The sequence below is a fragment of the Otolemur garnettii genome, unplaced genomic scaffold (genome assembly GCF_000181295.1).
Source record: "Otolemur garnettii isolate 467f Iridium unplaced genomic scaffold, OtoGar3 scaffold00048, whole genome shotgun sequence".
NCBI classification, from domain to species: domain Eukaryota; kingdom Metazoa; phylum Chordata; class Mammalia; order Primates; family Galagidae; genus Otolemur; species Otolemur garnettii.
In genome coordinates, this window is record NW_003852443.1 from 7,806,363 (window position 1) to 7,829,425 (window position 23,063).

At 39.6% G+C, this 23,063-nt stretch overlaps 1 protein-coding gene across 3 annotated transcripts in view; it reads left to right on the forward strand.

Moving 5' to 3' along the window:
• The window catches only part of TTN (titin), a 276,966-nt gene that overhangs the window by 191,846 nt on the left and 62,057 nt on the right, over window positions 1–23,063 (forward strand). For all 3 annotated transcript variants that reach the window (XM_023514176.1, XM_023514175.1, XM_023514177.1), the window contains 35 exons: window positions 48–410; window positions 725–1,027; window positions 1,160–1,459; window positions 1,557–1,853; window positions 1,954–2,238; window positions 2,338–2,631; window positions 4,164–4,463; window positions 4,581–4,889; window positions 4,978–5,168; window positions 5,878–6,307; window positions 8,075–8,383; window positions 8,511–8,659; window positions 8,747–8,779; window positions 8,890–9,019; window positions 9,113–9,412; window positions 9,506–9,823; window positions 10,774–11,070; window positions 11,181–11,480; window positions 11,565–11,879; window positions 11,973–12,121; window positions 12,586–12,736; window positions 12,829–13,110; window positions 14,659–14,961; window positions 15,505–15,807; window positions 15,901–16,182; window positions 16,275–16,574; window positions 16,668–16,970; window positions 17,062–17,370; window positions 17,485–17,766; window positions 17,868–18,167; window positions 18,254–18,547; window positions 18,646–21,612; window positions 21,934–22,254; window positions 22,356–22,640; window positions 22,738–23,037. In XM_023514176.1, the coding sequence (XP_023369944.1) occupies window positions 48–410; window positions 725–1,027; window positions 1,160–1,459; window positions 1,557–1,853; window positions 1,954–2,238; window positions 2,338–2,631; window positions 4,164–4,463; window positions 4,581–4,889; window positions 4,978–5,168; window positions 5,878–6,307; window positions 8,075–8,383; window positions 8,511–8,659; window positions 8,747–8,779; window positions 8,890–9,019; window positions 9,113–9,412; window positions 9,506–9,823; window positions 10,774–11,070; window positions 11,181–11,480; window positions 11,565–11,879; window positions 11,973–12,121; window positions 12,586–12,736; window positions 12,829–13,110; window positions 14,659–14,961; window positions 15,505–15,807; window positions 15,901–16,182; window positions 16,275–16,574; window positions 16,668–16,970; window positions 17,062–17,370; window positions 17,485–17,766; window positions 17,868–18,167; window positions 18,254–18,547; window positions 18,646–21,612; window positions 21,934–22,254; window positions 22,356–22,640; window positions 22,738–23,037 (12,354 nt within the window). The remainder of the gene's footprint in view (window positions 1–47; window positions 411–724; window positions 1,028–1,159; window positions 1,460–1,556; window positions 1,854–1,953; window positions 2,239–2,337; window positions 2,632–4,163; window positions 4,464–4,580; window positions 4,890–4,977; window positions 5,169–5,877; window positions 6,308–8,074; window positions 8,384–8,510; window positions 8,660–8,746; window positions 8,780–8,889; window positions 9,020–9,112; window positions 9,413–9,505; window positions 9,824–10,773; window positions 11,071–11,180; window positions 11,481–11,564; window positions 11,880–11,972; window positions 12,122–12,585; window positions 12,737–12,828; window positions 13,111–14,658; window positions 14,962–15,504; window positions 15,808–15,900; window positions 16,183–16,274; window positions 16,575–16,667; window positions 16,971–17,061; window positions 17,371–17,484; window positions 17,767–17,867; window positions 18,168–18,253; window positions 18,548–18,645; window positions 21,613–21,933; window positions 22,255–22,355; window positions 22,641–22,737; window positions 23,038–23,063) is intronic.

Below are 23,063 nucleotides of genomic sequence, written 5' to 3' on the forward strand. Positions count from 1 at the left end.
ATGTTTTCATTAGAATTGAAAACAATTATTGTTTGGGATCATTGCAGATGCCCCAAAAGTCATTCTGAGAACAAGCCTAGAAGTGAAACGAGGTGACGAGATAGCACTTGATGCCACTATTTCTGGATCACCCTATCCAACTATCACATGGATAAAGGATGAAAACGTTATTACACCAGAGGAAATTAAGAAGCGAGCAGCACCCATGGTGAGAAGGAAGAAGGGTGAAGTTGAAGAAGAAGAACCATTTGTCCTGCCTCTGACACAGCGTTTGAGTATCAACAACAGTAAACAAGGAGAATCTCAGCTCCGTGTCCGAGATTCCCTCCGACCTGACCATGGCCTCTATATGATCAAAGCTGAAAATGACCATGGTGTTGCAAAAGCTCCTTGTACTGTCAGCGTATTAGGTAAATAATTAAAACTACACTTTCCAATGGAAAAAAGTCTATATAAGAGTCTTAGAAAAACATAAAAATATAGAGTTTGGGGAAATGTTGAAAGAAGTGGGAAATAGCTTCAGGAAATAGTCTTCAGTCACATTTTTTCTCCTGATAAAATAAGAAGAAATCAGCTGGGCTTGCTACTTATTAGCTGATGCATCACAATGATAGTCAGGTAGAAAAAAACAGAAATCACATCAAAGGAGTAACTCACATTAACATTTTCCATAGCAAACATTTCCAAACAGATTTTTAATCATTGTTCTCTTTTGAAATATTAGATACACCAGGACCGCCAGTCAACTTTGTATTTGAAGATATTAGAAAGACCTCAGTCCTCTGTAAATGGGAACCACCCCTTGATGATGGTGGCAGTGAAATCATAAACTACACTTTGGAAAAGAAAGACAAGACAAAACCTGACTCAGAATGGATTGTTGTCACTTCAACACTTAGACATTGCAAATATTCAGTAACGAAACTGATTGAAGGAAAAGAGTACCTCTTCCGTGTAAGAGCTGAAAATAGGTTTGGGCCTGGACCACCATGTGTTTCCAAGCCATTGATAGCTAAAGACCCATTTGGTAAGTTTCCTTTGGCATCTCAATCTTCCCCTTTTTGCCATATACTTTGTTACATACATCATCACAACTTGTAAAATTGAATTTTTATTGCGTATCAGGGAATTAATTCAAATATTTTACTCTTTTTATCAGAACCACCTGATGCACCTGATAAGCCAATTGTGGAGGATGTTACCAGCAACAGTATGCTAGTGACATGGAATGAACCAAAAGATAACGGAAGCCCCATCCTGGGTTACTGGCTTGAGAAACGTGAGGTTAATAGTACACATTGGTCTCGTGTCAACAAAAGCCTCCTGAATGCTTTGAAAACCAAGGTGGATGGCCTGTTAGAAGGACTCACCTATGTCTTCAGAGTATGTGCTGAAAATGCAGCTGGACCCGGCAAGTTCAGCCCACCTTCAGATCCCAAAACAGCACGTGATCCAATCTGTAAGTAATTCTTTAAGGAGACAGTGGAATAGAGTAAGCTCCTGTACATTTTAAAAGCCATCAGTGAGTTTAATTTGTATATCTGCATTCACTTTAGCTCCACCGGGGCCACCTATCCCAAGAGTCGCTGACACAAGCTCCACAACTATTGACCTAGAATGGGAACCCCCAGCTTTCAATGGTGGTGGGGAAATTATTGGCTACTTTGTCGATAAGCAGTTGGTTGGCACAAATGAATGGTCACGCTGCACAGAGAAGATGATCAAGGTCCGTCAGTACACGGTCAAAGAAATCCGAGAGGGTGCCGATTACAAACTCCGGGTGAGTGCTGTCAATGCTGCAGGTGAAGGACCCCCTGGAGAAACTGGACCTGTCACTGTGGCTGAACCACAAGGTACTTCAAAGTTATTTGAATACAATTATGGTTATTTTCTCAGTATGGGACTGTGTTTTCACCTTTCTTGTGCTAACGTATGACCATTCTCTTACAATAGAACCTCCAACTGTGGAACTGGATGTTTCTGTCAAGGCTGGAATACAAATAATGGCTGGGAAGACTCTTAGAATTCCAGCAGTGGTGACTGGTCGTCCTGTGCCCACAAGAGTATGGACCATCGAAGATCGGGAGCTGGATAAAGAACGTGTTGTAATAGAGAATGTTGGAACCAAATCTGAACTAATTATCAAGGATGCACTGAGAAAAGATCATGGCAGATACGTGATCACAGCTACTAATAGCTGTGGTTCCAAATTTGCAGCAGCCAGGGTAGAAGTTTTTGGTAAGGAAGGTGGAATGGATTTTCATAGTATTTCCCCAAATGATACTATCTTACTTCATTAAGGGACTTTTTTTTTTTTGCCTTTGTTTTATTTTTCAGATGTCCCTGGTCCAGTTCTTGACTTAAAACCTGTTGTAACAAACAGAAAGATGTGTCTGCTTAACTGGTCTGATCCAGAAGATGATGGTGGAAGTGAAATCACAGGCTTTATTATTGAGAGAAAAGATGCCAAGATGCATACTTGGAGACAACCAATAGAGACTGACAGATCTAAATGTGACATCACAGGTCTTATTGAGGGACAAGAATATATGTTCCGAGTTATTGCCAAGAACAAGTTTGGCTGTGGCCCTCCTGTTGAAATAGGACCAATTCTTGCCGTTGATCCACTAGGTAAAAGAGGAGGTTTTCACTGTGTTTATAAAATGAATAACTGTTTTGCTTTTGAGTATATCATTTCTTTACTGAGCTTTATGGCTTGAAACTCCTAAAAGTCTCAAGATCTATAGCTCTAGAGTAATAAAAAAATAAATCAAATAGCAACTTTAAAGACCCCACATTTGCCGTAACTTCCATGTAACTTTTGGTTCTATATAAATCATGCATGCTTTTGTGTCCTGAAAAACTTGGATCTACTGGGCTTGATAATAACCCAGAAGTAGTTTAGAAGTATTCAGTCTTTCTAATGGAATACACTGGAGTAGGTTTTTTAAAAAATTTAACAATTTTTGAGTTAAAGAGAGCTCCCTATTTTGCCAAAAGATTACAAGACAGATAATAGCTTTAGGATAAATACCTTAGTCTCCCTCTGCCCTCAAAAAATCCCCGCACTGGAAGGATAGCAAGACCTCAAACCAGAAGGAGACACCAAAGAACAGAAGAGCACCCAGAGAAAATCTCTCAAAACTAATTATGAAACAAGAACTTTGAGTAAGACCCAGCCCTGAAGAGACAGAAGTTATTCCTTTACTACCCCTGAAAAATAAAAAGAAATTACTTCCGGACCAGGCATGGTGGCTCATGCCTATAATCCTCCCCCTCTGGGAGGCTGACATGGGTGAATTGGTTGACCTCAAGAGTTTGAGACCAGCCTGAGCAAGAGGGAGACTCTATCTCTACTAAAAACAGAAAAACTAATCAGGCGTTGTGGCAGGCACCTATAGTCCCACCTACTCAGCAGGCTGAGGAAAGAGGATCACAGAAGCCCAGAGCTGGAGGTTGTTGTGATCTATGATGCCACAGCACTCTACCCAGGGCAACACAGTGAGACTCTTTCTCAAGAAAGGATTAAAAAAAGTTACTTGCTACACCACTGTTATAGCTCATCTCAGAATGGCCACTATACCTCCAACTGTGCCAGAGGCCTCAGGACAGAGCTGGGTTTCCACTGCTTGCAGCTGCAGTAACAGCCCCCTAGATTAGACTGGGTCTAGTTTCACCACTCGAAGCTTACTTTCTTCATGTTGTCCTCTGGGACACAAAAGAGCAGCAGCATTACATAATGACCCTTTCCACCATATTTTAAACCCACGCCAGGCAATATGACTCAAACTGTGTTCAGTAGACACACCCACCATCTGTTAAGAAAAGAACTTTGCTTTCAGTGGGTCATTCAAGGCAACCTTCACAGACCTACTGCCCTAGTCATTAAAATTAGTTTTCCCAATGACAGAGTCTAAAATGCTAATGTGTCTCTTGATTTATTTTTAATTAGCAATCTTGATTAAAAAATTGCAAAGAAAAATTCTGTTTACATGAATGCCTATGATTCTCATAACTCACACCTTTTAGGAAGGATTTTAAAGACGTATATAAGGTTAAGCCAAACAGAAGTCTTATTTTACATAATTAGGTTGAAGTAAGATACTATTTATTATACAAATATTTATCTCATGCTCATGATTTTAACTTGTCTCTGTTTAAAGGTCCCCCAACATCTCCCGAGAGGCTCACATATACAGAAAGGACAAAGTCCACCATCACTTTAGACTGGAAAGAGCCCCGCAATGATGGTGGCAGCCCCATCCAAGGATACATCATTGAAAAACGGCGTCATGACAAACCTGACTTTGAAAGAGTTAACACGAGACTCTGTCCCACCACATCTTTTCTGGTTGAAAATCTTGATGAACACCAAATGTATGAATTCCGGGTCAAAGCTGTCAATGCAATTGGTGAAAGTGAACCATCCCTGCCTCTTAATGTCGTCATACAAGATGATGAAGGTGTGAAATCTGATTATAATAATTTTCATGTACTTTACAGTGCTGCCCTTATCCCATAAGGTCAGAAAAATAGCCTTATGACTTTGCTACTTTTTTCTCTTTCCTTTTCCTTTGCAGTGCCTCCTACTATCAAGTTACGTCTGACTGTTCGGGGAGACACTATCAAAGTCAAGGCAGGAGAGCCAGTCAACATCCCGGCAGATGTGACAGGCCTTCCAATGCCTAAGATTGAGTGGTCCAAGAATGACACTGTGATCGAAAAACCCACAGATGCACTTAAGATAACCAAGGAAGAAGTATCCCGAAGTGAGGCAAAGACTGAGCTCAGCATTCCCAAAACAGTGCGGGAGGACAAAGGCACTTACACAGTTACTGCTTCCAATCGCCTGGGCTCAGTGTTCCGAAATGTTCACGTTGAAGTATATGGTAAATGACTTGCTTTCTTATATCACAAAGACACCCATTGTCTGTTTAAGAATTGTCTTCTCAGTCTCCAATCTTGGTTCCTTTCTAGACCGCCCATCCCCACCAAGAAATCTTGCTGTTACTGACATTAAAGCTGAATCTTGCTACTTGACATGGGATGCCCCCCTCGATAATGGTGGCAGTGAAATCACTCATTATGTCATTGACAAACGTGATGCAAGTAGGAAAAAGAGTGAATGGGAGGAAGTCACCAACACTGCTGTAGAGAGAAGATATGGGGTAAACTCTTCTAAAAATATTTTCGTATCACATTAAAAGGACATAGTTCTGACCTGACATCATTTCAGTGTAACTTTGGAATTTAATAATTAGACTTAAAAGCACATGCACATAACTGTTATTTTGTTATTGTAGTGTTTAGCACCAGCCCCATCAGGCCACCTATTAAATACTATTTGATATGTGGATAATCTCTATACTATACTATTTGATATATAACTAATCTGCTTTAGTTTTAATAAATTTACATATTCTTATTTTTTTTTTTTTTTTTTGAGACAGAGCCCCAAGCTGTCCCCCTGGGCAGAGTGCCGTGGCATTACAGCTCACAGCAACCTCCAACTCCTGGGCTCAAGCGAGTCTCCTGCCTCCGCCTCCCAAGTAGCTGGGACTACAGGCGCCCGCCACAACGCCCGGCTATTTTTTGGTTGCAGCCGTCATTGTTGTTTGGCGGGTCCGGGCTGGGGATTCGAACCCGCCACCTTAGGTGTACATGGCTGGCGCCTTAGCCGGTTGAGCTATAGGTGCCGAGCCTACATATTCTTATTTTTAAATGGCTTTCTCCTTTACTCTGTCTTCCCCTGTTTTGAGACTATATATTTATTTCTTCTTATAGTTATCCCTCCCAAAATAAGTTGAGTTTTTAAATGAATGAAAATTAACCTAAGTATATTCCTTTTTAAGAAATTTCTTTCCATCTAATTTCTAGATCTGGAAACTTATCCCCAATGGTCAATATGAGTTCCGAGTCAGGGCAGTGAATAAATATGGAATCAGTGATGACTGCAAATCAGACAAAGTGGTCATTCAAGATCCTTATCGCCTTCCTGGACCTCCAGGAAAACCAAAAGTTTTGGAACGCACCAAAGGATCAATGCTAGTGAGCTGGACTCCTCCTTTGGACAATGGTGGTGCTCCAATTACTGGCTACTGGTTGGAGAAAAGAGAAGAGGGAGGTGCCTACTGGTCACGTGTTAGCCGAGCACCAATAACCAAAGTGGGACTGAAAGCTGTGGAATTTAATGTTCCTCGTTTGATTGAAGGTGTTAAATACCAGTTCAGAGCCATGGCAATAAATGCTGCAGGAATTGGTCCTCCCAGTGAACCATCAGATCCAGCTATTGCAGGAGATCCCATATGTAAGTATGCTTCCATTTCTGGGACTCATTTCTAGAGGGCCAAGTCATTAAATGGGCAATTCTGCTCTTAAATTTCTGATATGTTTCTGTGCCAATTATTTTATTTATTAAAGTAAAAAGGCTCATATTCACATAGAGTATCAGAAGTATATATGTGTGTACATATATACATATACATAAATCCATACATAAAATCTTACATTTCTTAAACTCTTGAATTAAACCTAGTATTTTAATATGAGGAATCACATTTATAAAGACCTGAACTACATAAACTCCTCTCTGCTCTGATACTTTAAATAAATTTCTATTTCATTAGACACTGTGTAAATTTTCTCTCCCACTAAACAGTCAGACCCTCCAGTAAGGAATTCCATGAAAAACAAAATATTGTTAGCTTTTCAATAATATTTTTTTATTTTTTTTTTATTGAATGGTAACTATGTACATTAATGCGCTTCTGGGGTACAGTGTGGGGTTTTCACATGCAATCTGAAATACTTTCATCAAACTGGTCAACACAGCCTTCATGTCATTTTCTCAGTCATTGTTTTAAAACGTTCACATTCTACTCTTAGAAAGATTCACTTGTACCCCTCAATAATATTATTGAACAAAAATATAAGATTCCCAGGAATAGTCAACAAGGTCAAAACAAGAGGAAAATTATTCTGAAAGATGAGCAGATCAGTTCAAAACTTAAAATACTGTGGCTTTAACAATTCTATTTTCTATATAATACAACCTTCTCTGCAGAAGAAAAGTTCAAATATTCATTTAAAAGAAAATACACTTAATCACTATATGGACCATATATATACATATTATATATTTGTATATTTATAGATATAAAATTAGATAGTCATTCATTTGCAAACTAGTACTGAACATGTGATATAGACAAGGTTCTATACTAAAACTGGAGGGGGAAGAGTTAAGATTAAAAAGACAAATAAAGTAAAAGAATTATAAAGCATTCTCTTTATAATTATAAAGGATTATTATGTGGTTATTATAGACATTGATCCTGCCCCTAAAAAGCATTAAGATTAGTTTGTGTTCAAAGGTTAACAAGCTTTCAAATTTTCATATGATGGTAAATTATATTTCCAGGAAAAAATATAGTAGAATTGTGGGCAGCACCTGTGGCTCAGTGGGTAGGGCGCTGGCCCCATATACCGAGAGTGGCGGGTTTGAACTTGGCCCCAACCAAACTGCAACAACAACAACAAAAAAAAAAAAAAATAGCTGGGCATTGTAGGGGGCTCCTGTAGTCCCAACTACTTGGGAGACTGAGGCAAGAGAATCACCTAAGCCCAGGAGTTAGAGGTTGCTGCAAGCTGTGATGCAACAGCACTCTACCCAGGGCAATGAAGTGAGACTCTATCTCTAAAAAATAATAATAATAATAAAGAAGGAAAACGAATATAGTAAAATTGCTTCAAAGGGATGTCCATAGTAAAATAGCTTTTCACTAATCATGTATAAATAGAATGCAAATCTAGCTAGAGACAGAAGTAGTCTTTCTATTCCCAGTTAAGTGTTTGCTTTCTCTGTTTTTTCCACTAATACTGAAGGAAAATAGACCATTACCTTCATTGTCTTCTCTAGAAGGTAATTTATTTCCTTTTAACATTCCCATTTTAATATTTTAATAGCTTAAAAATGATATATGATCATATATAGTGAAAAGTTCTTATGGTATATAAATCTAACATTCCATCACTTTAACCTTGAAAATCTGATGTTTCTTTTTCTTCCTGTTAGATCCACCTGGGCCACCTTCTTGCCCAGAAGTTAAAGATAAAACCAAGTCAAGCATCTCACTAGGATGGAAACCTCCAGCCAAAGATGGTGGCAGTCCAATCAAAGGATACATTGTAGAGATGCAAGAGGAAGGCAGCAGTGACTGGAAAAGAGTCAACGAACCAGACAAACTTATAACTACCTGTGAGTGTGTGGTGCCTAATCTTAAAGAACTCAGGAAGTACAGATTCAGGGTGAAAGCTGTCAATGAAGCTGGAGAATCTGAACCAAGTGATACTACTGGGGAGATCCCTGCCACTGATATTCAAGGTACTAATCAATTTGCAGCTTTGTCTTTTGATCTTATTATGAAATTGATGGATTTACTGAAGATACATGGATTACTTTTTTTGACAAATGTGAGCTAAATTCTGTTATGTTATTCATGGTATTACAGAGGAACCAGAAGTTTTCATTGACATTGGAGCACAAGACTGTCTGGTTTGTAAAGCTGGGTCAGAGATTAGGATTCCTGCTATCATCAAGGGACGCCCAACACCAAAATCATCTTGGGAATTTGATGGAAAGGCAAAGAAGGTCATGAAGGTAAGAAAATTATAATTCTTCTCTGTCTCCCATTGAATCACTATAAGGAGTAATTAGACAACAACTGACTATCTTCTTTTCTAATAGGATGGAGTTCATGATATACCTGAAGAAGCAAAGGTAAAAAACAAATGAAATAATTCAGAATGTGGTTAACTTCAATCCTGCAACTCTTTCACATTCCATACTTCAATTTCACTCAATATATGACTATTGTTTTCTTTCTGTAGGTGGAAGCTGCTGAAAACTCCTCAGTAATTATAATTCCAGAGTGTAAACGATCTCATTCAGGCAAATACAGCATCACAGCCAAGAATAAAGCAGGACAAAAGACTGCAAATTGCAGAGTTAAAGTGATGGGTGAGAAAGACTTTAAAACTTGCTACAGAATAAGAACAAATTATTTTTAAACATTTAAGGAACACTGTTGATATTGTAATTTGTATCCAACAGATGTACCAGGTCCACCTAAAGATCTGAAGGTCAGTGATATCACAAGGGGTAGTTGCAGACTTTCCTGGAAGATGCCAGATGATGATGGAGGAGACAGGATCAAAGGCTATGTTATCGAGAAGAAGACTATTGATGGGAAAGCCTGGACTAAAGTCAATCCAAACTGTGGAAGCACCACATTTGTAGTGCCTGATCTCATCTCCGAACAACAGTACTTCTTCCGCGTGCGAGCAGAAAACCGTTTTGGTATCGGGCCACCTGTGGAAACCATTCAGAGGACCACTGCCAGAGATCCAATATGTGAGTTTTAAAATCTGAATTTAAAACACCTTCTCAAAATTGACCTATGCTGTTCTAAGCAATGCTTAACACTTTCTTTAACTGTTTTTAAAGTTCCTCCTGATCCTCCTATTAAACTCAAGATTGGCCTCATAACAAAGGACACAGTACACCTGTCATGGAAACCCCCAAAGAATGATGGGGGCTCCCCTGTCACCCACTATATCGTTGAGTGCCTTGCATGGGATCCTACTGGGAAAAAGAAGGAAGCGTGGAAACAGTGCAATAAGCGTGACGTGGAGGATCTTCAGTTCACCGTGGAAGACCTCGTAGAGGGTGGAGAGTATGAATTCAGAGTCAAAGCTGTCAATGCTGCAGGAGTCAGCAAACCTTCAGCCACTGTGGGCCCTGTGACTGTCAAAGACCAGACATGTATGTACCAACCTGCTGATAAGAACGTCTTCTTTATAGCTGCCTTCCTAGATATTTAATAATAGTCCAAAATTAAAAGAAATATAGCTGTGCATAGGGAAGCTACCATGGGTTGAGTGGACATCACTCAATTATTCATTCCCCTGGTGTCCACCAAATTATCATATTTTCTTACAAATTCCTTTTTTCCATTAAAGGAGAGATAATGTTTGTGCTTCATATCATTACTGTAATTTTCTCCACAGCAGGCTGTTTTATTTATCAGAAGTTAAAGCAATCCTCTGCAGGCTCCTCCAAAGGGGGCAGAAAGTAACTAGTCATTTGCTTAGTGACTGCTATACCCATTTGTCTTCACAATCGAGTTTCTTCTTCTCTATGTGAGAAAATGATATATTCATTGGCATAGATAAAGTACAAGCACAGTAATAATTCTTCCTCTGATTGCAGTATACTTCTACTTCTGTGCATTTGTTCAGTTATTTCCTTTTCATTGAAGAGGGATGTAGTCACCACCTTCTTTGCATAAGTCTCAGAAAAAAATAGTGGGAAATGGAAAATTGCTCTGCCTCTACTAATAGTTTTATATCTTAAAAGGGGAGTTCACCTCAGAGTGAACGTTGTGGGTCCCTTAATAACTCTGCATAAATATTAAAGGGAATACCAACAACTCTCAAGTCTAACCTACAACAGTCTTTATTTCTCTGTGCCCCTTTGTCAGAATATGTACCTGATAAGAGAGAGGCAATAGTTGGTACACAGCCACAGGTAGATCCACTAAAACGGATGGTGACCACATGTGCCAGCTCACCAAACTAATGTGATCATTTTACAGACAGACTCATTATTTATATTGGGTTGTGGCTGTCATACAACTAACTAGCTTTATAGTCACTGTTCTGTCCGGTAGTGCTTCTGGCTCCTAATGACAACTTTTGTTTTTAAAAATCTAGGCCCACCATCAATCGAACTAAAAGAATTCATGGAGGTTGAAGAAGGAACTGATGTTAACATTGTGGCCAAAATTAAAGGTGTGCCATTCCCAACATTAACCTGGTTTAAAGCTCCTCCAAGGAAGCCTGATAACAAAGAACCTATTGTCTATGACACCCATGTCAACAAACTGGTGGTGGATGATACTTGCACTTTAGTTATTCCACAGTCTCGCAGGAGTGACACTGCCTTATACAGCATCACAGCTGTAAATAATCTGGGAACAGCATCAAAGGAGATGAGACTGAATGTCCTTGGTAAAGATTGCATGGTTTGGTTGAAACTACATGCTACTTTTTTTCTATAAAGAATATTTGGCTTTAAAATCATCCAGATAACAAAGTGTTCCTTCTTCAAACCATTTTAGGTCGTCCTGGCCCTCCAATAGGACCCATAAAGTTTGAATCTGTTTCATCAGATCAAATGACATTATCTTGGCTTCCACCTAAAGATGACGGTGGGTCTAAGATTACAAACTATGTAATTGAGAAAAGAGAAGCTAACAGGAAGACATGGGTACGTGTCTCCAGTGAACCTAAAGAGTGCACGTATACAATTCCTAAATTGCTAGAAGGCCATGAATATGTATTCCGAATCATGGCCCAGAATAAATATGGCATCGGAGAGCCTCTTGACAGTGAACCTGAAACAGCAAGGAACCTGTTCTGTAAGTAGAACATTTTCACCTACAAAGCCATTCTTACCTGTTTTGTTCTTAATTTCTGATAAATCAATGTGACTCTGTTTACAGCTGTCCCTGGAGCACCAGATAAACCAACAGTTAGCAGTGTGACTCGTAACTCCATGACCGTCAACTGGGAAGAGCCAGAATATGATGGAGGCTCTCCTGTGACAGGATACTGGCTAGAAATGAAAGACACCACTTCCAAGAGATGGAAGAGGGTTAACCGAGATCCTATTAAAGCTATGACTTTGGGTGTTTCTTATAAAGTGACTGGCCTTATCGAAGGTTCTGACTATCAATTCCGTGTATATGCAATCAATGCTGCTGGTGTGGGTCCAGCAAGTCTGCCATCAGACCCAGTGACTGCTAGAGATCCAATTGGTAAGCCTTGAAATGACTCCTTTTTCTTTCATCTTATTATCAAAAATTCCTATAGGAAAGTCAAGAATACTAATGTATACTGATTCTTTCTAGCACCTCCTGGTCCTCCCTTCCCCAAAGTTACGGATTGGACTAAATCATCTGTAGATCTAGAGTGGTCTCCCCCACTAAAAGATGGTGGATCCAAAGTAACTGGATACATCGTTGAATATAAAGAAGAAGGAAAAGATGAATGGGAAAAGGTAGCTAAAACTTGGCATTAAGGAATGCATTATGAATCAACTAAAAATGTAGTAGTTATTCTCAATCCCATCAACTTCTATCTGTACTTTTTGGATTGTGAAATAAGAAAAATGAAATAATCATAATTGATAATTGTTAGTGTTAAAAATCTAATCAAAAGTTAACTCATCTTAATTTATCTTTTAGTTAACTAACTTACGTGTTAGTTATAAACCCTGAAAAAGTAGAATAAATGAACAATACAGTTTCCTAAATCATTTGATGATAATTTTTTAAAGCACAATTCTTGGCAAATTATTCCATTCAGTGTGGCCAGTATTATCTGATCCCTGACATCTAAACTGGCAATACATTTCCTAAGGCAAATAGTTAAATAGGCTGCTGGTTATGCTTTAAAAATCCATTAAAGCAAGAAGCTATAAGGAACCATCCTAATTATAAAATGTTTCTAATTTTTACCCAGGGTAAAGATAAAGAAGTGAGAGGAACAAAACTTGTTGTGACGGGATTAAAAGAAGGGGCTTTCTACAAATTTAGAGTTAGAGCGGTCAACATTGCAGGCATTGGAGAACCTGGAGAAGTCACGGATGTCATTGAAATGAAGGACAGAATTGGTAATTATTAATACTTCTGGTAATTATTAACCGGTTTTTCTCTTTCACATTGGAAATGAAAATCACATTTATAATTTTTAATTATTTCCCAGTGTCCCCTGACCTTCAGTTAGATGCCAGCGTCAGAGACAGAATTGTGGTCCATGCTGGAGGAGTGATCCGAATCATTGCCTATGTATCTGGAAAGCCTCCTCCAACAGTCACCTGGAACATGAATGAAAGAGCCTTACCTCAAGAAGCCACCATTGAGGAGACAGCCATCAGCTCGTCCATGGTCATCAAGAACTGCCAGAGGAGCCATCAAGGTGTCTACTCTCTTCTTGCCAAAAATGCAGGGGGAGAAAGAAAGAAGACAATCATCGTCGATGTCTTAGGTAAATATATTCAATTTGTCCATGCAACTTTTTAAACCAGCATTTTTATTACATTTACAACAAGGCTGTTCTATTAATAATTGTAATGAAACTACATTACAAATGTTTTAGAAAATAAGAAAAATCACCCACAATCCCTTTGACCATTGTTAGAATTATTTTAATTTCCTTTTTGCTTTTTTATCCTGTGCACACTCTAGATGGTTGTAGTCTTGCTATAAAGTTTTGTATGCTGCTTTCGTATAAAACCTGCCCCTTAAACATCTATTATGTTATTATACATACAGTCTTCATAAAAGCAACTTCCCTGCAAATGCACATGAAATGTCTAACAATTTGCCAGTCTTGGCAACTTTTACATCATGAGACTCTATCCCTGTTGCTAATTATTACATTCATTCAAAAGCCCCTTTGAAGGCCTTCAGTATTATCCTTGAAGAAAAGAGTTATATTTGGCTGTCAATAATGCATTTCTCATCACTGAATATAGAGTTGAACTCTACAAGGCTCTTTCATGCCTCTTTTTGGCTGCTGTGGACCAGGGATTTGCTCAGAAAATGAAACCCTCCTAGGCAGCACTCTCTCTAAGCACATGTCTAGACACAAAGACACTCTAGCCACAGTTTTTATGTGAAAATAGTCAATTGTCCATTGAACATAACTAATGTAAGAATGGCATAAGAAAAAATATTTCATTGAGCAATAGTCCCATAAAGTTAGGTTAGTCACAAGCGTCTAAACACACTTTTACCTAACAGCTATTACTTTAGGCTGAGAACTAGTGCATTTCCATATTCAATTTCCAACCCCCTCAAAGTCATTTGCAATGTGAGGTCTCATGTGCTGCTCATTGATTGGTCATATTGGAAAAATAGTCTTTCTCCCTCATTTCCCCTTGGGGAGGAAAGTGGACACAAGAAGCGACCATGCCTCCCTCACCCACCTCCTGTCTCCCTCTATGTTTTCACCTCCCAGCAGCAACCTCTTATCCAACTCAGAAATCATTTTTTAACAGCATTTTATTCTCCTTTCAGCTCCTACTATAACCATGGCAACCAATAACTGTTACAAACCTATGTCACTTAAAAATATAGTTGAAGGCTCAGCGCCTATGGCTCAACCGGCTAAGGCGCCAGCCACGTACACCTAAGGTGGCGGGTTCGAATCCCCAGCCCGGACCCGCCAAACAACAATGACGGCTGCAACCAAAAAATAGCCGGGCGTTGTGGCGGGCGCCTGTGGTCCCAGCTACTTGGGAGGCGGAGGCAGGAGACTCGCTTGAGCCCAGGAGTTGGAGGTTGCTGTGAGCTGTAATGCCACGGCACTCTACCCAGGGGGACAGCTTGAGGCTCTGTCTCAAAAAAAAAAAAAAAATATATATATATATAGTTGAACATACATAGTGGGAGGGCTCAACTAATAGACACAGAACCTGGTTTTATTTATAACAACATTTTTGTCTCTCTTTAAAAAACAAAGGGTAAAAAATGTTGAACACTATAATTCATCGAAGACAAACAACTTAAAATCTTGTCCCCTTATTTCCAGATGTGCCAGGTCCTGTTGGAGTACCATTCCTAGCTCACAACCTAACCAATGACTCCTGCAAACTAACATGGTTTTCTCCAGAAGATGATGGAGGCTCTCCAATCACCAACTATGTTATTGAAAAGCGGGAATCTGACCGCAGAGCATGGACCCCAGTAACATACACAGTTACTCGACAAAATGCTACTGTCCAGGGTCTCATTGAAGGAAAAGCCTACTTTTTCCGAATTGCAGCTGAAAACAGTATCGGCATGGGCCCATTTACTGAGACATCAGAAGCACTTGTTATCAGAGATCCGATAAGTAAGTATAATTTGAAATAATTTTATGCTTAATCACTTCTTCACTCATTTAATAAAAGACTATTGTGACAAAATATGTGCATATATGCCATACATTTCATTCATTGGACAAGTAGTATAGATAATTACTGCATATATGATTTCATAGAGTTTGAATAGTGATTGTGAAAGAGATTTTAAGAATACATGTGATTCACCAAATTCCTTCCCCACATGCTATGCTGATTTTTTAAATTTCCCATCTATATAGAAACTTATTTATTTTCCTACCTCTAAAACTACTAGCTCTAGAGACCACTCCTAAATTATTTAGCCTCAATGAAATTTTCTTTCCTCATCTGTCAAATGAAGAAATTAAATTGTGTTGGGTCCTTTATAAGTCAAATAATTCTATGATTAATATAATGTTTAAATACAATCCAATAATGCAATCTAATAATTCTGTGATTAATGTAATGTTTAAATGTAATCCAAAGAAAGGAGAATTTACTACAGGCTGTATGCTTACCGTGACACTTTTGTCACTATAATTCTATATTTACAGCTGTACCAGAGCGTCCTGAAGACCTGGAAGTCAAGGAAGTGACTAAAGATTCTGTATCTTTGACTTGGAATCCTCCTAAGTATGATGGCGGATCCGAAATTATTAACTATGTCCTAGAAAGCCGGCTTATTGGAACTGAAAAGTTCCACAAAGTTACAAAGGACAACTTGCTTAGCAGAAAATACACTGTTAAAGGCTTAAAAGAAGGTGATACGTATGAATACCGTGTCAGTGCTGTCAACATTGTTGGACAAGGCAAACCGTCATTTTGCACCAAGCCAATCACTTGCAAGGATGAGCTAGGTATGTGTCTACTACAGTTTATACTTTGAAAACTTGTCTATTTGTTCTAAAACGTCAGTAAAACTGATTTGCCTTTATAATTATACATTTTAGCTCCCCCAACACTTGACTTGGACTTCAGAGATAAGCTCACAGTTCGAGTTGGTGAAGCTTTTGCTCTCACTGGCCGTTACTCAGGCAAACCAAAGCCTAAGGTTTCCTGGTTCAAAGACGAAGCTGATATACTAGAAGATGATCGCACTCACATAAAGACTACTCCGACAACACTTGCTCTAGAGAAGATCAAGGCCAAACGTTCAGATTCTGGCAAATACTGTGTGGTTGTGGAGAATAGTACAGGCTCTAGGAAAGGTTTATGTCAAGTTAATGTCGTTGGTAAGTATTATTTAGCAAGAAGAATATACCTTCTGTTCTTTCAAAAGCAGAAGTGGAAATAACATTTTGTGCCATGATATATTTTTCTGCAGACCGTCCTGGACCGCCAGTAGGACCAGTTATTTTTGATGAGGTGACCAAAGAGTACATGGTTATCTCCTGGAAGCCCCCTCTGGATGATGGAGGCAGTGAAATTACCAATTACATTATAGAGAAGAAGGAGTTGGGTAAAGACATTTGGATGCCTGTGACATCTGCAAGTGCTAAGACAACGTGCAAAGTTCCTAAACTGCTTGAAGGAAAAGATTATATTTTCCGGATACACGCTGAAAATCTGTATGGAATAAGTGATCCCCTGGTGTCTGATTCAATGAAAGCCAAAGATCGTTTCAGTATGCATTATGTTCTTTTTTAATGATTTAACGTTTGGTGTAGTTAACAGGAAGAATTAAATTTCTCACACATTTTACTGACATTTGTCGTAGGGGTTCCTGATGCACCTGATCAACCAATTGTTACGGAAGTTACCAAAGACTCTGCATTAGTGACCTGGAACAAGCCACATGATGGAGGAAAGCCCATCACTAATTACATTCTAGAAAAGAGGGAAACTATGTCTAAACGATGGGCTAGAGTTACTAAAGACCCTATCCATCCATACACTAAATTTAGGGTTCCTGATCTTCTAGAAGGATGTCAGTATGAATTCCGAGTTTCTGCAGAAAATGAAATTGGGATTGGAGATCCAAGTCCACCATCGAAACCAGTCTTTGCTAAAGATCCAATTGGTATAATATTGACACATTCAGTCAGTTTTCACATTATTCAACTTGTTTTTCAGCTTATATTCTAATTCCTATTTTTTCTTTTATTATGCAGCTAAACCAAGTCCACCTATTAATCCTGAAGCAATAGATACAACATGTAACTCAGTTGATCTAACTTGGCAGCCACCACGTCATGATGGTGGCAGCAAGATTCTGGGTTATATTGTTGAATACCAGAAAGTTGGAGATGAAGACTGGAAAAGAGCCAATCATACTCCTGAGTCATGTCCTGAGACTAAATACAAAGTTACTGGTCTCCGAGATGGTCAAAGCTATAAGTTCAGAGTGCGAGCAGTCAATGAGGCTGGAGAATCAGAGCCAGCTTATGTTCCAGAGCCAGTCCTAGTAAAAGACAGACTTGGTGAGTAAAATGTTCTCACCTACATTTGCAGGGAAAATAGGGATCTGATTGTATACACTTAATTGTAATATGTGTTTGTGAATCAAATCTGAATGTACGTTCTCTTTATTCTAGAACCCCCTGAGTTGATTCTTGATGCCAACATGGCAAGAGAACAATACATTAAGGTTGGTGATACTCTAAGACTTAGTGCTGTCATTAAAGGAGTGCCATTCCCAAAAGTAACTTGGAAAAAAGAAGACAGGGAAGCTCCAACTAAAGCAAGAATTGACATCACTCCAGTTGGTAGCAAGCTTGAAATTCGCAATGCTGCCCATGAGGATGGTGGAATCTATTCCTTAACAGTGGAGAATCCAGCTGGTTCAAAAACTGTCTCAGTAAAAGTACTTGTATTAGGTAAGAATTTTAATACTTGTGCCATTAAAAATAAATTTTGATACATTTTGAGCTCCTTTCTTATTAAATTGCTTATTTAACTACTATTTAACACTTTTCAGACAAACCTGGGCCACCTAGAGATTTGGAAGTGAGTGAAATTAGAAAAGATTCTTGTTACCTAACTTGGAATGAGCCACTAGATGATGGTGGGTCTGTTATTACAAACTATGTAGTTGAGAGGAGAGATGTTGCCACTGCCCAATGGACACCTATTTCAACTACATCAAAGAAAAAGAGTCACTTGGCTAAACATCTTAATGAGGGCAATCAGTATCTCTTCCGAGTAGCTGCTGAGAACCAGTATGGACGTGGTCCTTTTGTTGAGACACCTAAACCCATCAAAGCTCTGGATCCTCTTCGTAAGTTGCTTTCTTGGGATATAAAAGTATTGTTTGACTGTCTTTAGGAATATTACTTATTCATCATAAATTTATATTTTGCAAAGATCCCCCTGGGCCACCCAAAAACCTACACCATGTGGACGTTGACAAGACTGAAGTCTCCCTCGTGTGGAATAAGCCAGATCGTGATGGTGGTTCTCCAATCACTGGCTATTTGGTGGAATATAAAGAAGAAGGCACTGAGGACTGGGTTAAGTTCAAGACCGTGACAGAACTAGCGTGTGTTGTTACTGGACTACAACAAGGAAAGACCTATAGATTCCGTGTAAAAGCTGAAAATATCGTGGGTCTTGGTCTCCCTGACACAACTATCCCAATAGAATGTCAAGAAAAACTAGGTAATTTGGGGATTGGCATTGTTATTTTATTTCTTCTTTAAACTACTCATATTGTGAAAATCAAAATTAATGTCTTCATGTTTATGTTTACTTTCCAGTGCCTCCATCTGTGGAGCTAGATGTGAAATTAATTGAAGGCCTTGTGGTAAAGGCTGGAACTACAGTCAGATTCCCTGCTATTATAAGAGGTGTGCCTGTGCCTACTGCAAAGTGGACATCCGACGGGGTTGAGATTAAAACAGATGAGCACTACACAGTGGAAACTGACAGCTTCTCCTCAGTACTTACCATTAAGAACTGCTTAAGGAAAGACACTGGGGAATATCAAATCACAGTTTCCAATGCAGCTGGTAGCAAAACAGTACCTGTGCACCTTACCGTTCTTGATGTTCCAGGTCCACCAACAGGTCCCATTAATATTCTGGATGTTACCCCTGAACACATGACTATCTCGTGGCTGCCACCTAAGGATGATGGAGGAAGCCCTGTGATCAATTACATTGTTGAGAAAAAAGAAACAAAGAAAGACACATGGGGTGTTGTTTCTTCAGGAAGCAGTAAGACAAGGCTGAAAATCCCCCATTTGCAGAAGGGCTGTGAATATGTTTTCAGAGTTAGAGCCGAGAATAAGATAGGTGTTGGTCCTCCCCTGGACTCCATACCTACAGTTGCTAAACATAAGTTTAGTCCTCCATCTCCTCCTGGTAAACCGGTGGTTACTGACATTACTGAAAATGCAGCAACAGTGTCTTGGACGCTGCCAAAATCTGATGGTGGCAGTCCAATAACTGGCTACTATGTAGAACGTCGAGAAATAACTGGCAAATGGGTGAGGGTCAACAAAACACCTATAGCTGATCTGAAGTTTAGAGTGACTGGACTCTATGAGGGAAACACATATGAGTTTAGAGTTTTTGCTGAAAATCTTGCAGGACTAAGCAATCCATCCCCGAGTTCTGACCCAATAAAGGCTTGCCGGCCCATCAAACCACCTGGACCGCCTATTAATCCCAAACTGATAGACAAGAGCAGAGAAACAGCTGACCTTGTGTGGACAAAGCCTCTCAGTGATGGTGGCAGCCCCATTCTAGGATATGTAGTGGAATGTCAGAAACCTGGCACGACACAATGGGACAGGATTAATAAAGATGCACTCATCAGGCAATGTGCCTTTAGGGTACCTGGACTAATTGAAGGAAATGAGTACAGATTCCGTATAAAAGCAGCTAATATAGTAGGAGAGGGAGAACCAAGAGAGCTAGCAGAATCTGTGATTGCAAAAGACATCCTGCACCCTCCAGAAGTAGAACTTGATGTTACCTGTCGTGACGTTATTACTGTCAGAGTGGGCCAAACTATCCGCATTCTTGCTCGAGTCAAAGGCAGACCTGAACCAGACATAACATGGTCAAAGGAAGGCAAAGTGTTGGTCCGAGAGAAGCGAGTTGACCTAATTCACGATCTACCTAGGGTTGAGTTACACATTAAAGAAGCTGTTAGAGCAGATCATGGCAAGTACATCATCTCAGCTAAGAACAGCAGTGGACATGCCCAAGGTTCAGCCATTGTTAATGTCCTCGACAGACCTGGACCTTGCCAGAATTTGAAGGTCAGCAATGTAACCAAAGAAAACTGTACAATTTCTTGGGAAAACCCAATAGATAATGGAGGCTCAGAAATAACAAATTTCATAGTAGAATATCGCAAACCAAATCAGAAAGGCTGGTCAATTGTTGCTTCAGATGTCACTAAGCGATTAATCAAGGCCAACCTTTTAGCCAACAATGAATACTACTTCCGTGTTTGTGCAGAGAATAAAGTAGGTGTTGGGCCAACTATTGAAACAAAAACTCCCATTCTGGCTATTAACCCCATTGACAGACCAGGTGAGCCTGAAAACCTGCACATTGCAGATAAAGGAAAGACATTTGTCTATCTCAAGTGGCGGCGGCCTGATTATGATGGTGGCAGCCCAAATCTATCCTATCATGTTGAAAGGAGGCTGAAGGGCTCTGATGACTGGGAGAGAGTGCACAAAGGAAGCATTAAGGAAACCCAGTACATGGTTGACAAATGCGTTGAAAACCAGATTTATGAGTTCAGAGTGCAAACAAAGAATGAAGGTGGGGAAAGTGACTGGGTGAAGACAGAGGAAGTCGTTGTGAAGGAAGACTTACAGAAACCAGTGCTTGACCTGAAATTAAGTGGTGTACTCACTGTCAAAGCAGGGGAAACCATTCGACTTGAGGCAGGGGTTAGAGGCAAACCATTCCCAGAAGTTGTATGGACCAAGGACAGAGATGCTACAGACTTAACAAGATCACCAAGGGTCAAGATTGATACCAGTGCTGATTCATCTAAATTTTCTCTTACTAAAGCAAAGCGAAGTGATGGTGGGAAATATGTAATTACTGCAACTAACACAGCTGGCAGTTTTGTGGCCTATGCCACTGTCAACGTTTTAGATAAGCCTGGGCCTGTAAGAAATCTGAAAGTTGTTGATGTGACCAGTGACAGGTGTACTCTTCGCTGGGATCCACCAGAAGATGATGGTGGCTGTGAAATCCAAAATTATATTCTAGAAAAATGTGAGACCAAGAGAATGGTTTGGTCTACCTATTCTGCTAACATCTTGACACCTGGTGCTACAGTAACACGTCTCATAGAAGGAAATGAATATATTTTCAGAGTCCGTGCAGAAAATAAAATAGGCACAGGGCCTCCAACAGAAAGTAAGCCAGTCATAGCAAAAACCAAATATGATAGACCTGGTCGCCCTGATCCCCCAGAAGTCACTAAAGTAAGCAAAGAAGAGATGACTGTGGTTTGGAATCCTCCTGAATATGATGGTGGGAAGTCTATCACAGGATACTATTTGGAGAAAAAAGAAAAACATTCAGTACGATGGGTTCCTGTTAACAAGAGCGCAATCTCTGAGAGACGTATGAAAGTACAGAATCTCCTCCCAGATCATGAGTATCAGTTCCGTGTCAAAGCAGAAAATGAAATTGGAATTGGAGAACCAAGCCTGCCATCAAGACCAGTGGTGGCAAAAGACCCCATAGGTAAGATGTTCTTGTTTTTTCTCATACTGACATCACTTTTAATCTCAAGCACAGAGGTATTAAAATTAGATAAATAAGTTAAATCCATACCATCAAAACTAAATTTTAGCAAATATTTTTCCAAATAGACCTTTTATCAAATTACCTTTAATGCATAGTGGTAGAATTCTAATTTTTATGAGAGAAAATAAAGAGGACTTAGTAATTGCAAAGTTGAATATCCTATCTTTGGTTACCAAGATTGGCTATACAAAACTACATATCAAAGTATCACTGGTAGTGATTAACCATGTGTACAATTATTCCTATATTTATTTTCAGAGCCTCCTGGTCCACCAACCAATTTCAAAGTGGTTGATACAACCAAAAATTCCATAACTCTTTCATGGGGAAAACCAGTCTACGATGGTGGTGCGCCAATAATTGGATATGTTATGGAAATGAGACCAAAAATAGCAGATGCATCACCTGATGAAGGCTGGAAAAGGTGCAGTGCCGCAGCACAACTTGTTCGCATGGAATTCACTGCTACCAGCTTGGATGAAAACCAGGAATATGAGTTCAGGGTGTGTGCCCAAAACCAAGTTGGCATTGGGCGCCCTGCAGAACTAAAGGAAGCTATCAAACCTAAAGAAATACTAGGTAAGACCCTCCTTTTGTCACTCAATTCATTCATGCTTCATTTCTTCTATGATTTCCCTATGTTCTGAAAAGTCAACTAATAACCTTAATGTCATGTGCAGAACCTCCAGAGATTGATTTGGATGCAAGCATGAGAAAACTGGTCACAGTGAGAGCGGGATGCCCTATTCGACTATTTGCTATAGTGAGAGGGCGACCATCCCCTAGAGTCACTTGGCGAAAAGTAGGTATTGATAATGTGGCCAGAAGAGGACAGGTTGATCTGGTTGATACTATGGCCTTCCTGGTCATCCCCAATTCTACTCGTGATGACTCAGGAAAATATTCCTTAAAGCTTGTGAACCCGGCAGGAGAAAAGGCTGTCTTCGTAAATGTCAGAGTATTAGGTAGGTATTAAAATATTTCTCTCTCCCTCTTCAAAAATGAATTAGTTAATAAAGATGCTAAGGGGACATATATATATGATTTTATGGTTCTTTACAGACACTCCTGGACCTGTATCTGATTTGAAAGTTTCGGATGTCACAAAAACATCATGCCATGTGTCCTGGGCACCTCCTGAAAACGATGGTGGGAGCCAAGTAACACATTACATTGTGGAGAAACGTGAGGCTGAGAGAAAGACATGGTCAACTGTTACCCCAGAAGTTAAGAAAACGAGCTTCCATGTAACCAATCTTGTCCCTGGGAATGAGTATTACTTCAGAGTAACTGCTGTCAATGAGTATGGCCCTGGTGTCCCAGCAGACGTCCCCAAACCAGTACTTGCCTCAGATCCTCTGAGTAAGTAATGTCCTTTCTTCTTCCTT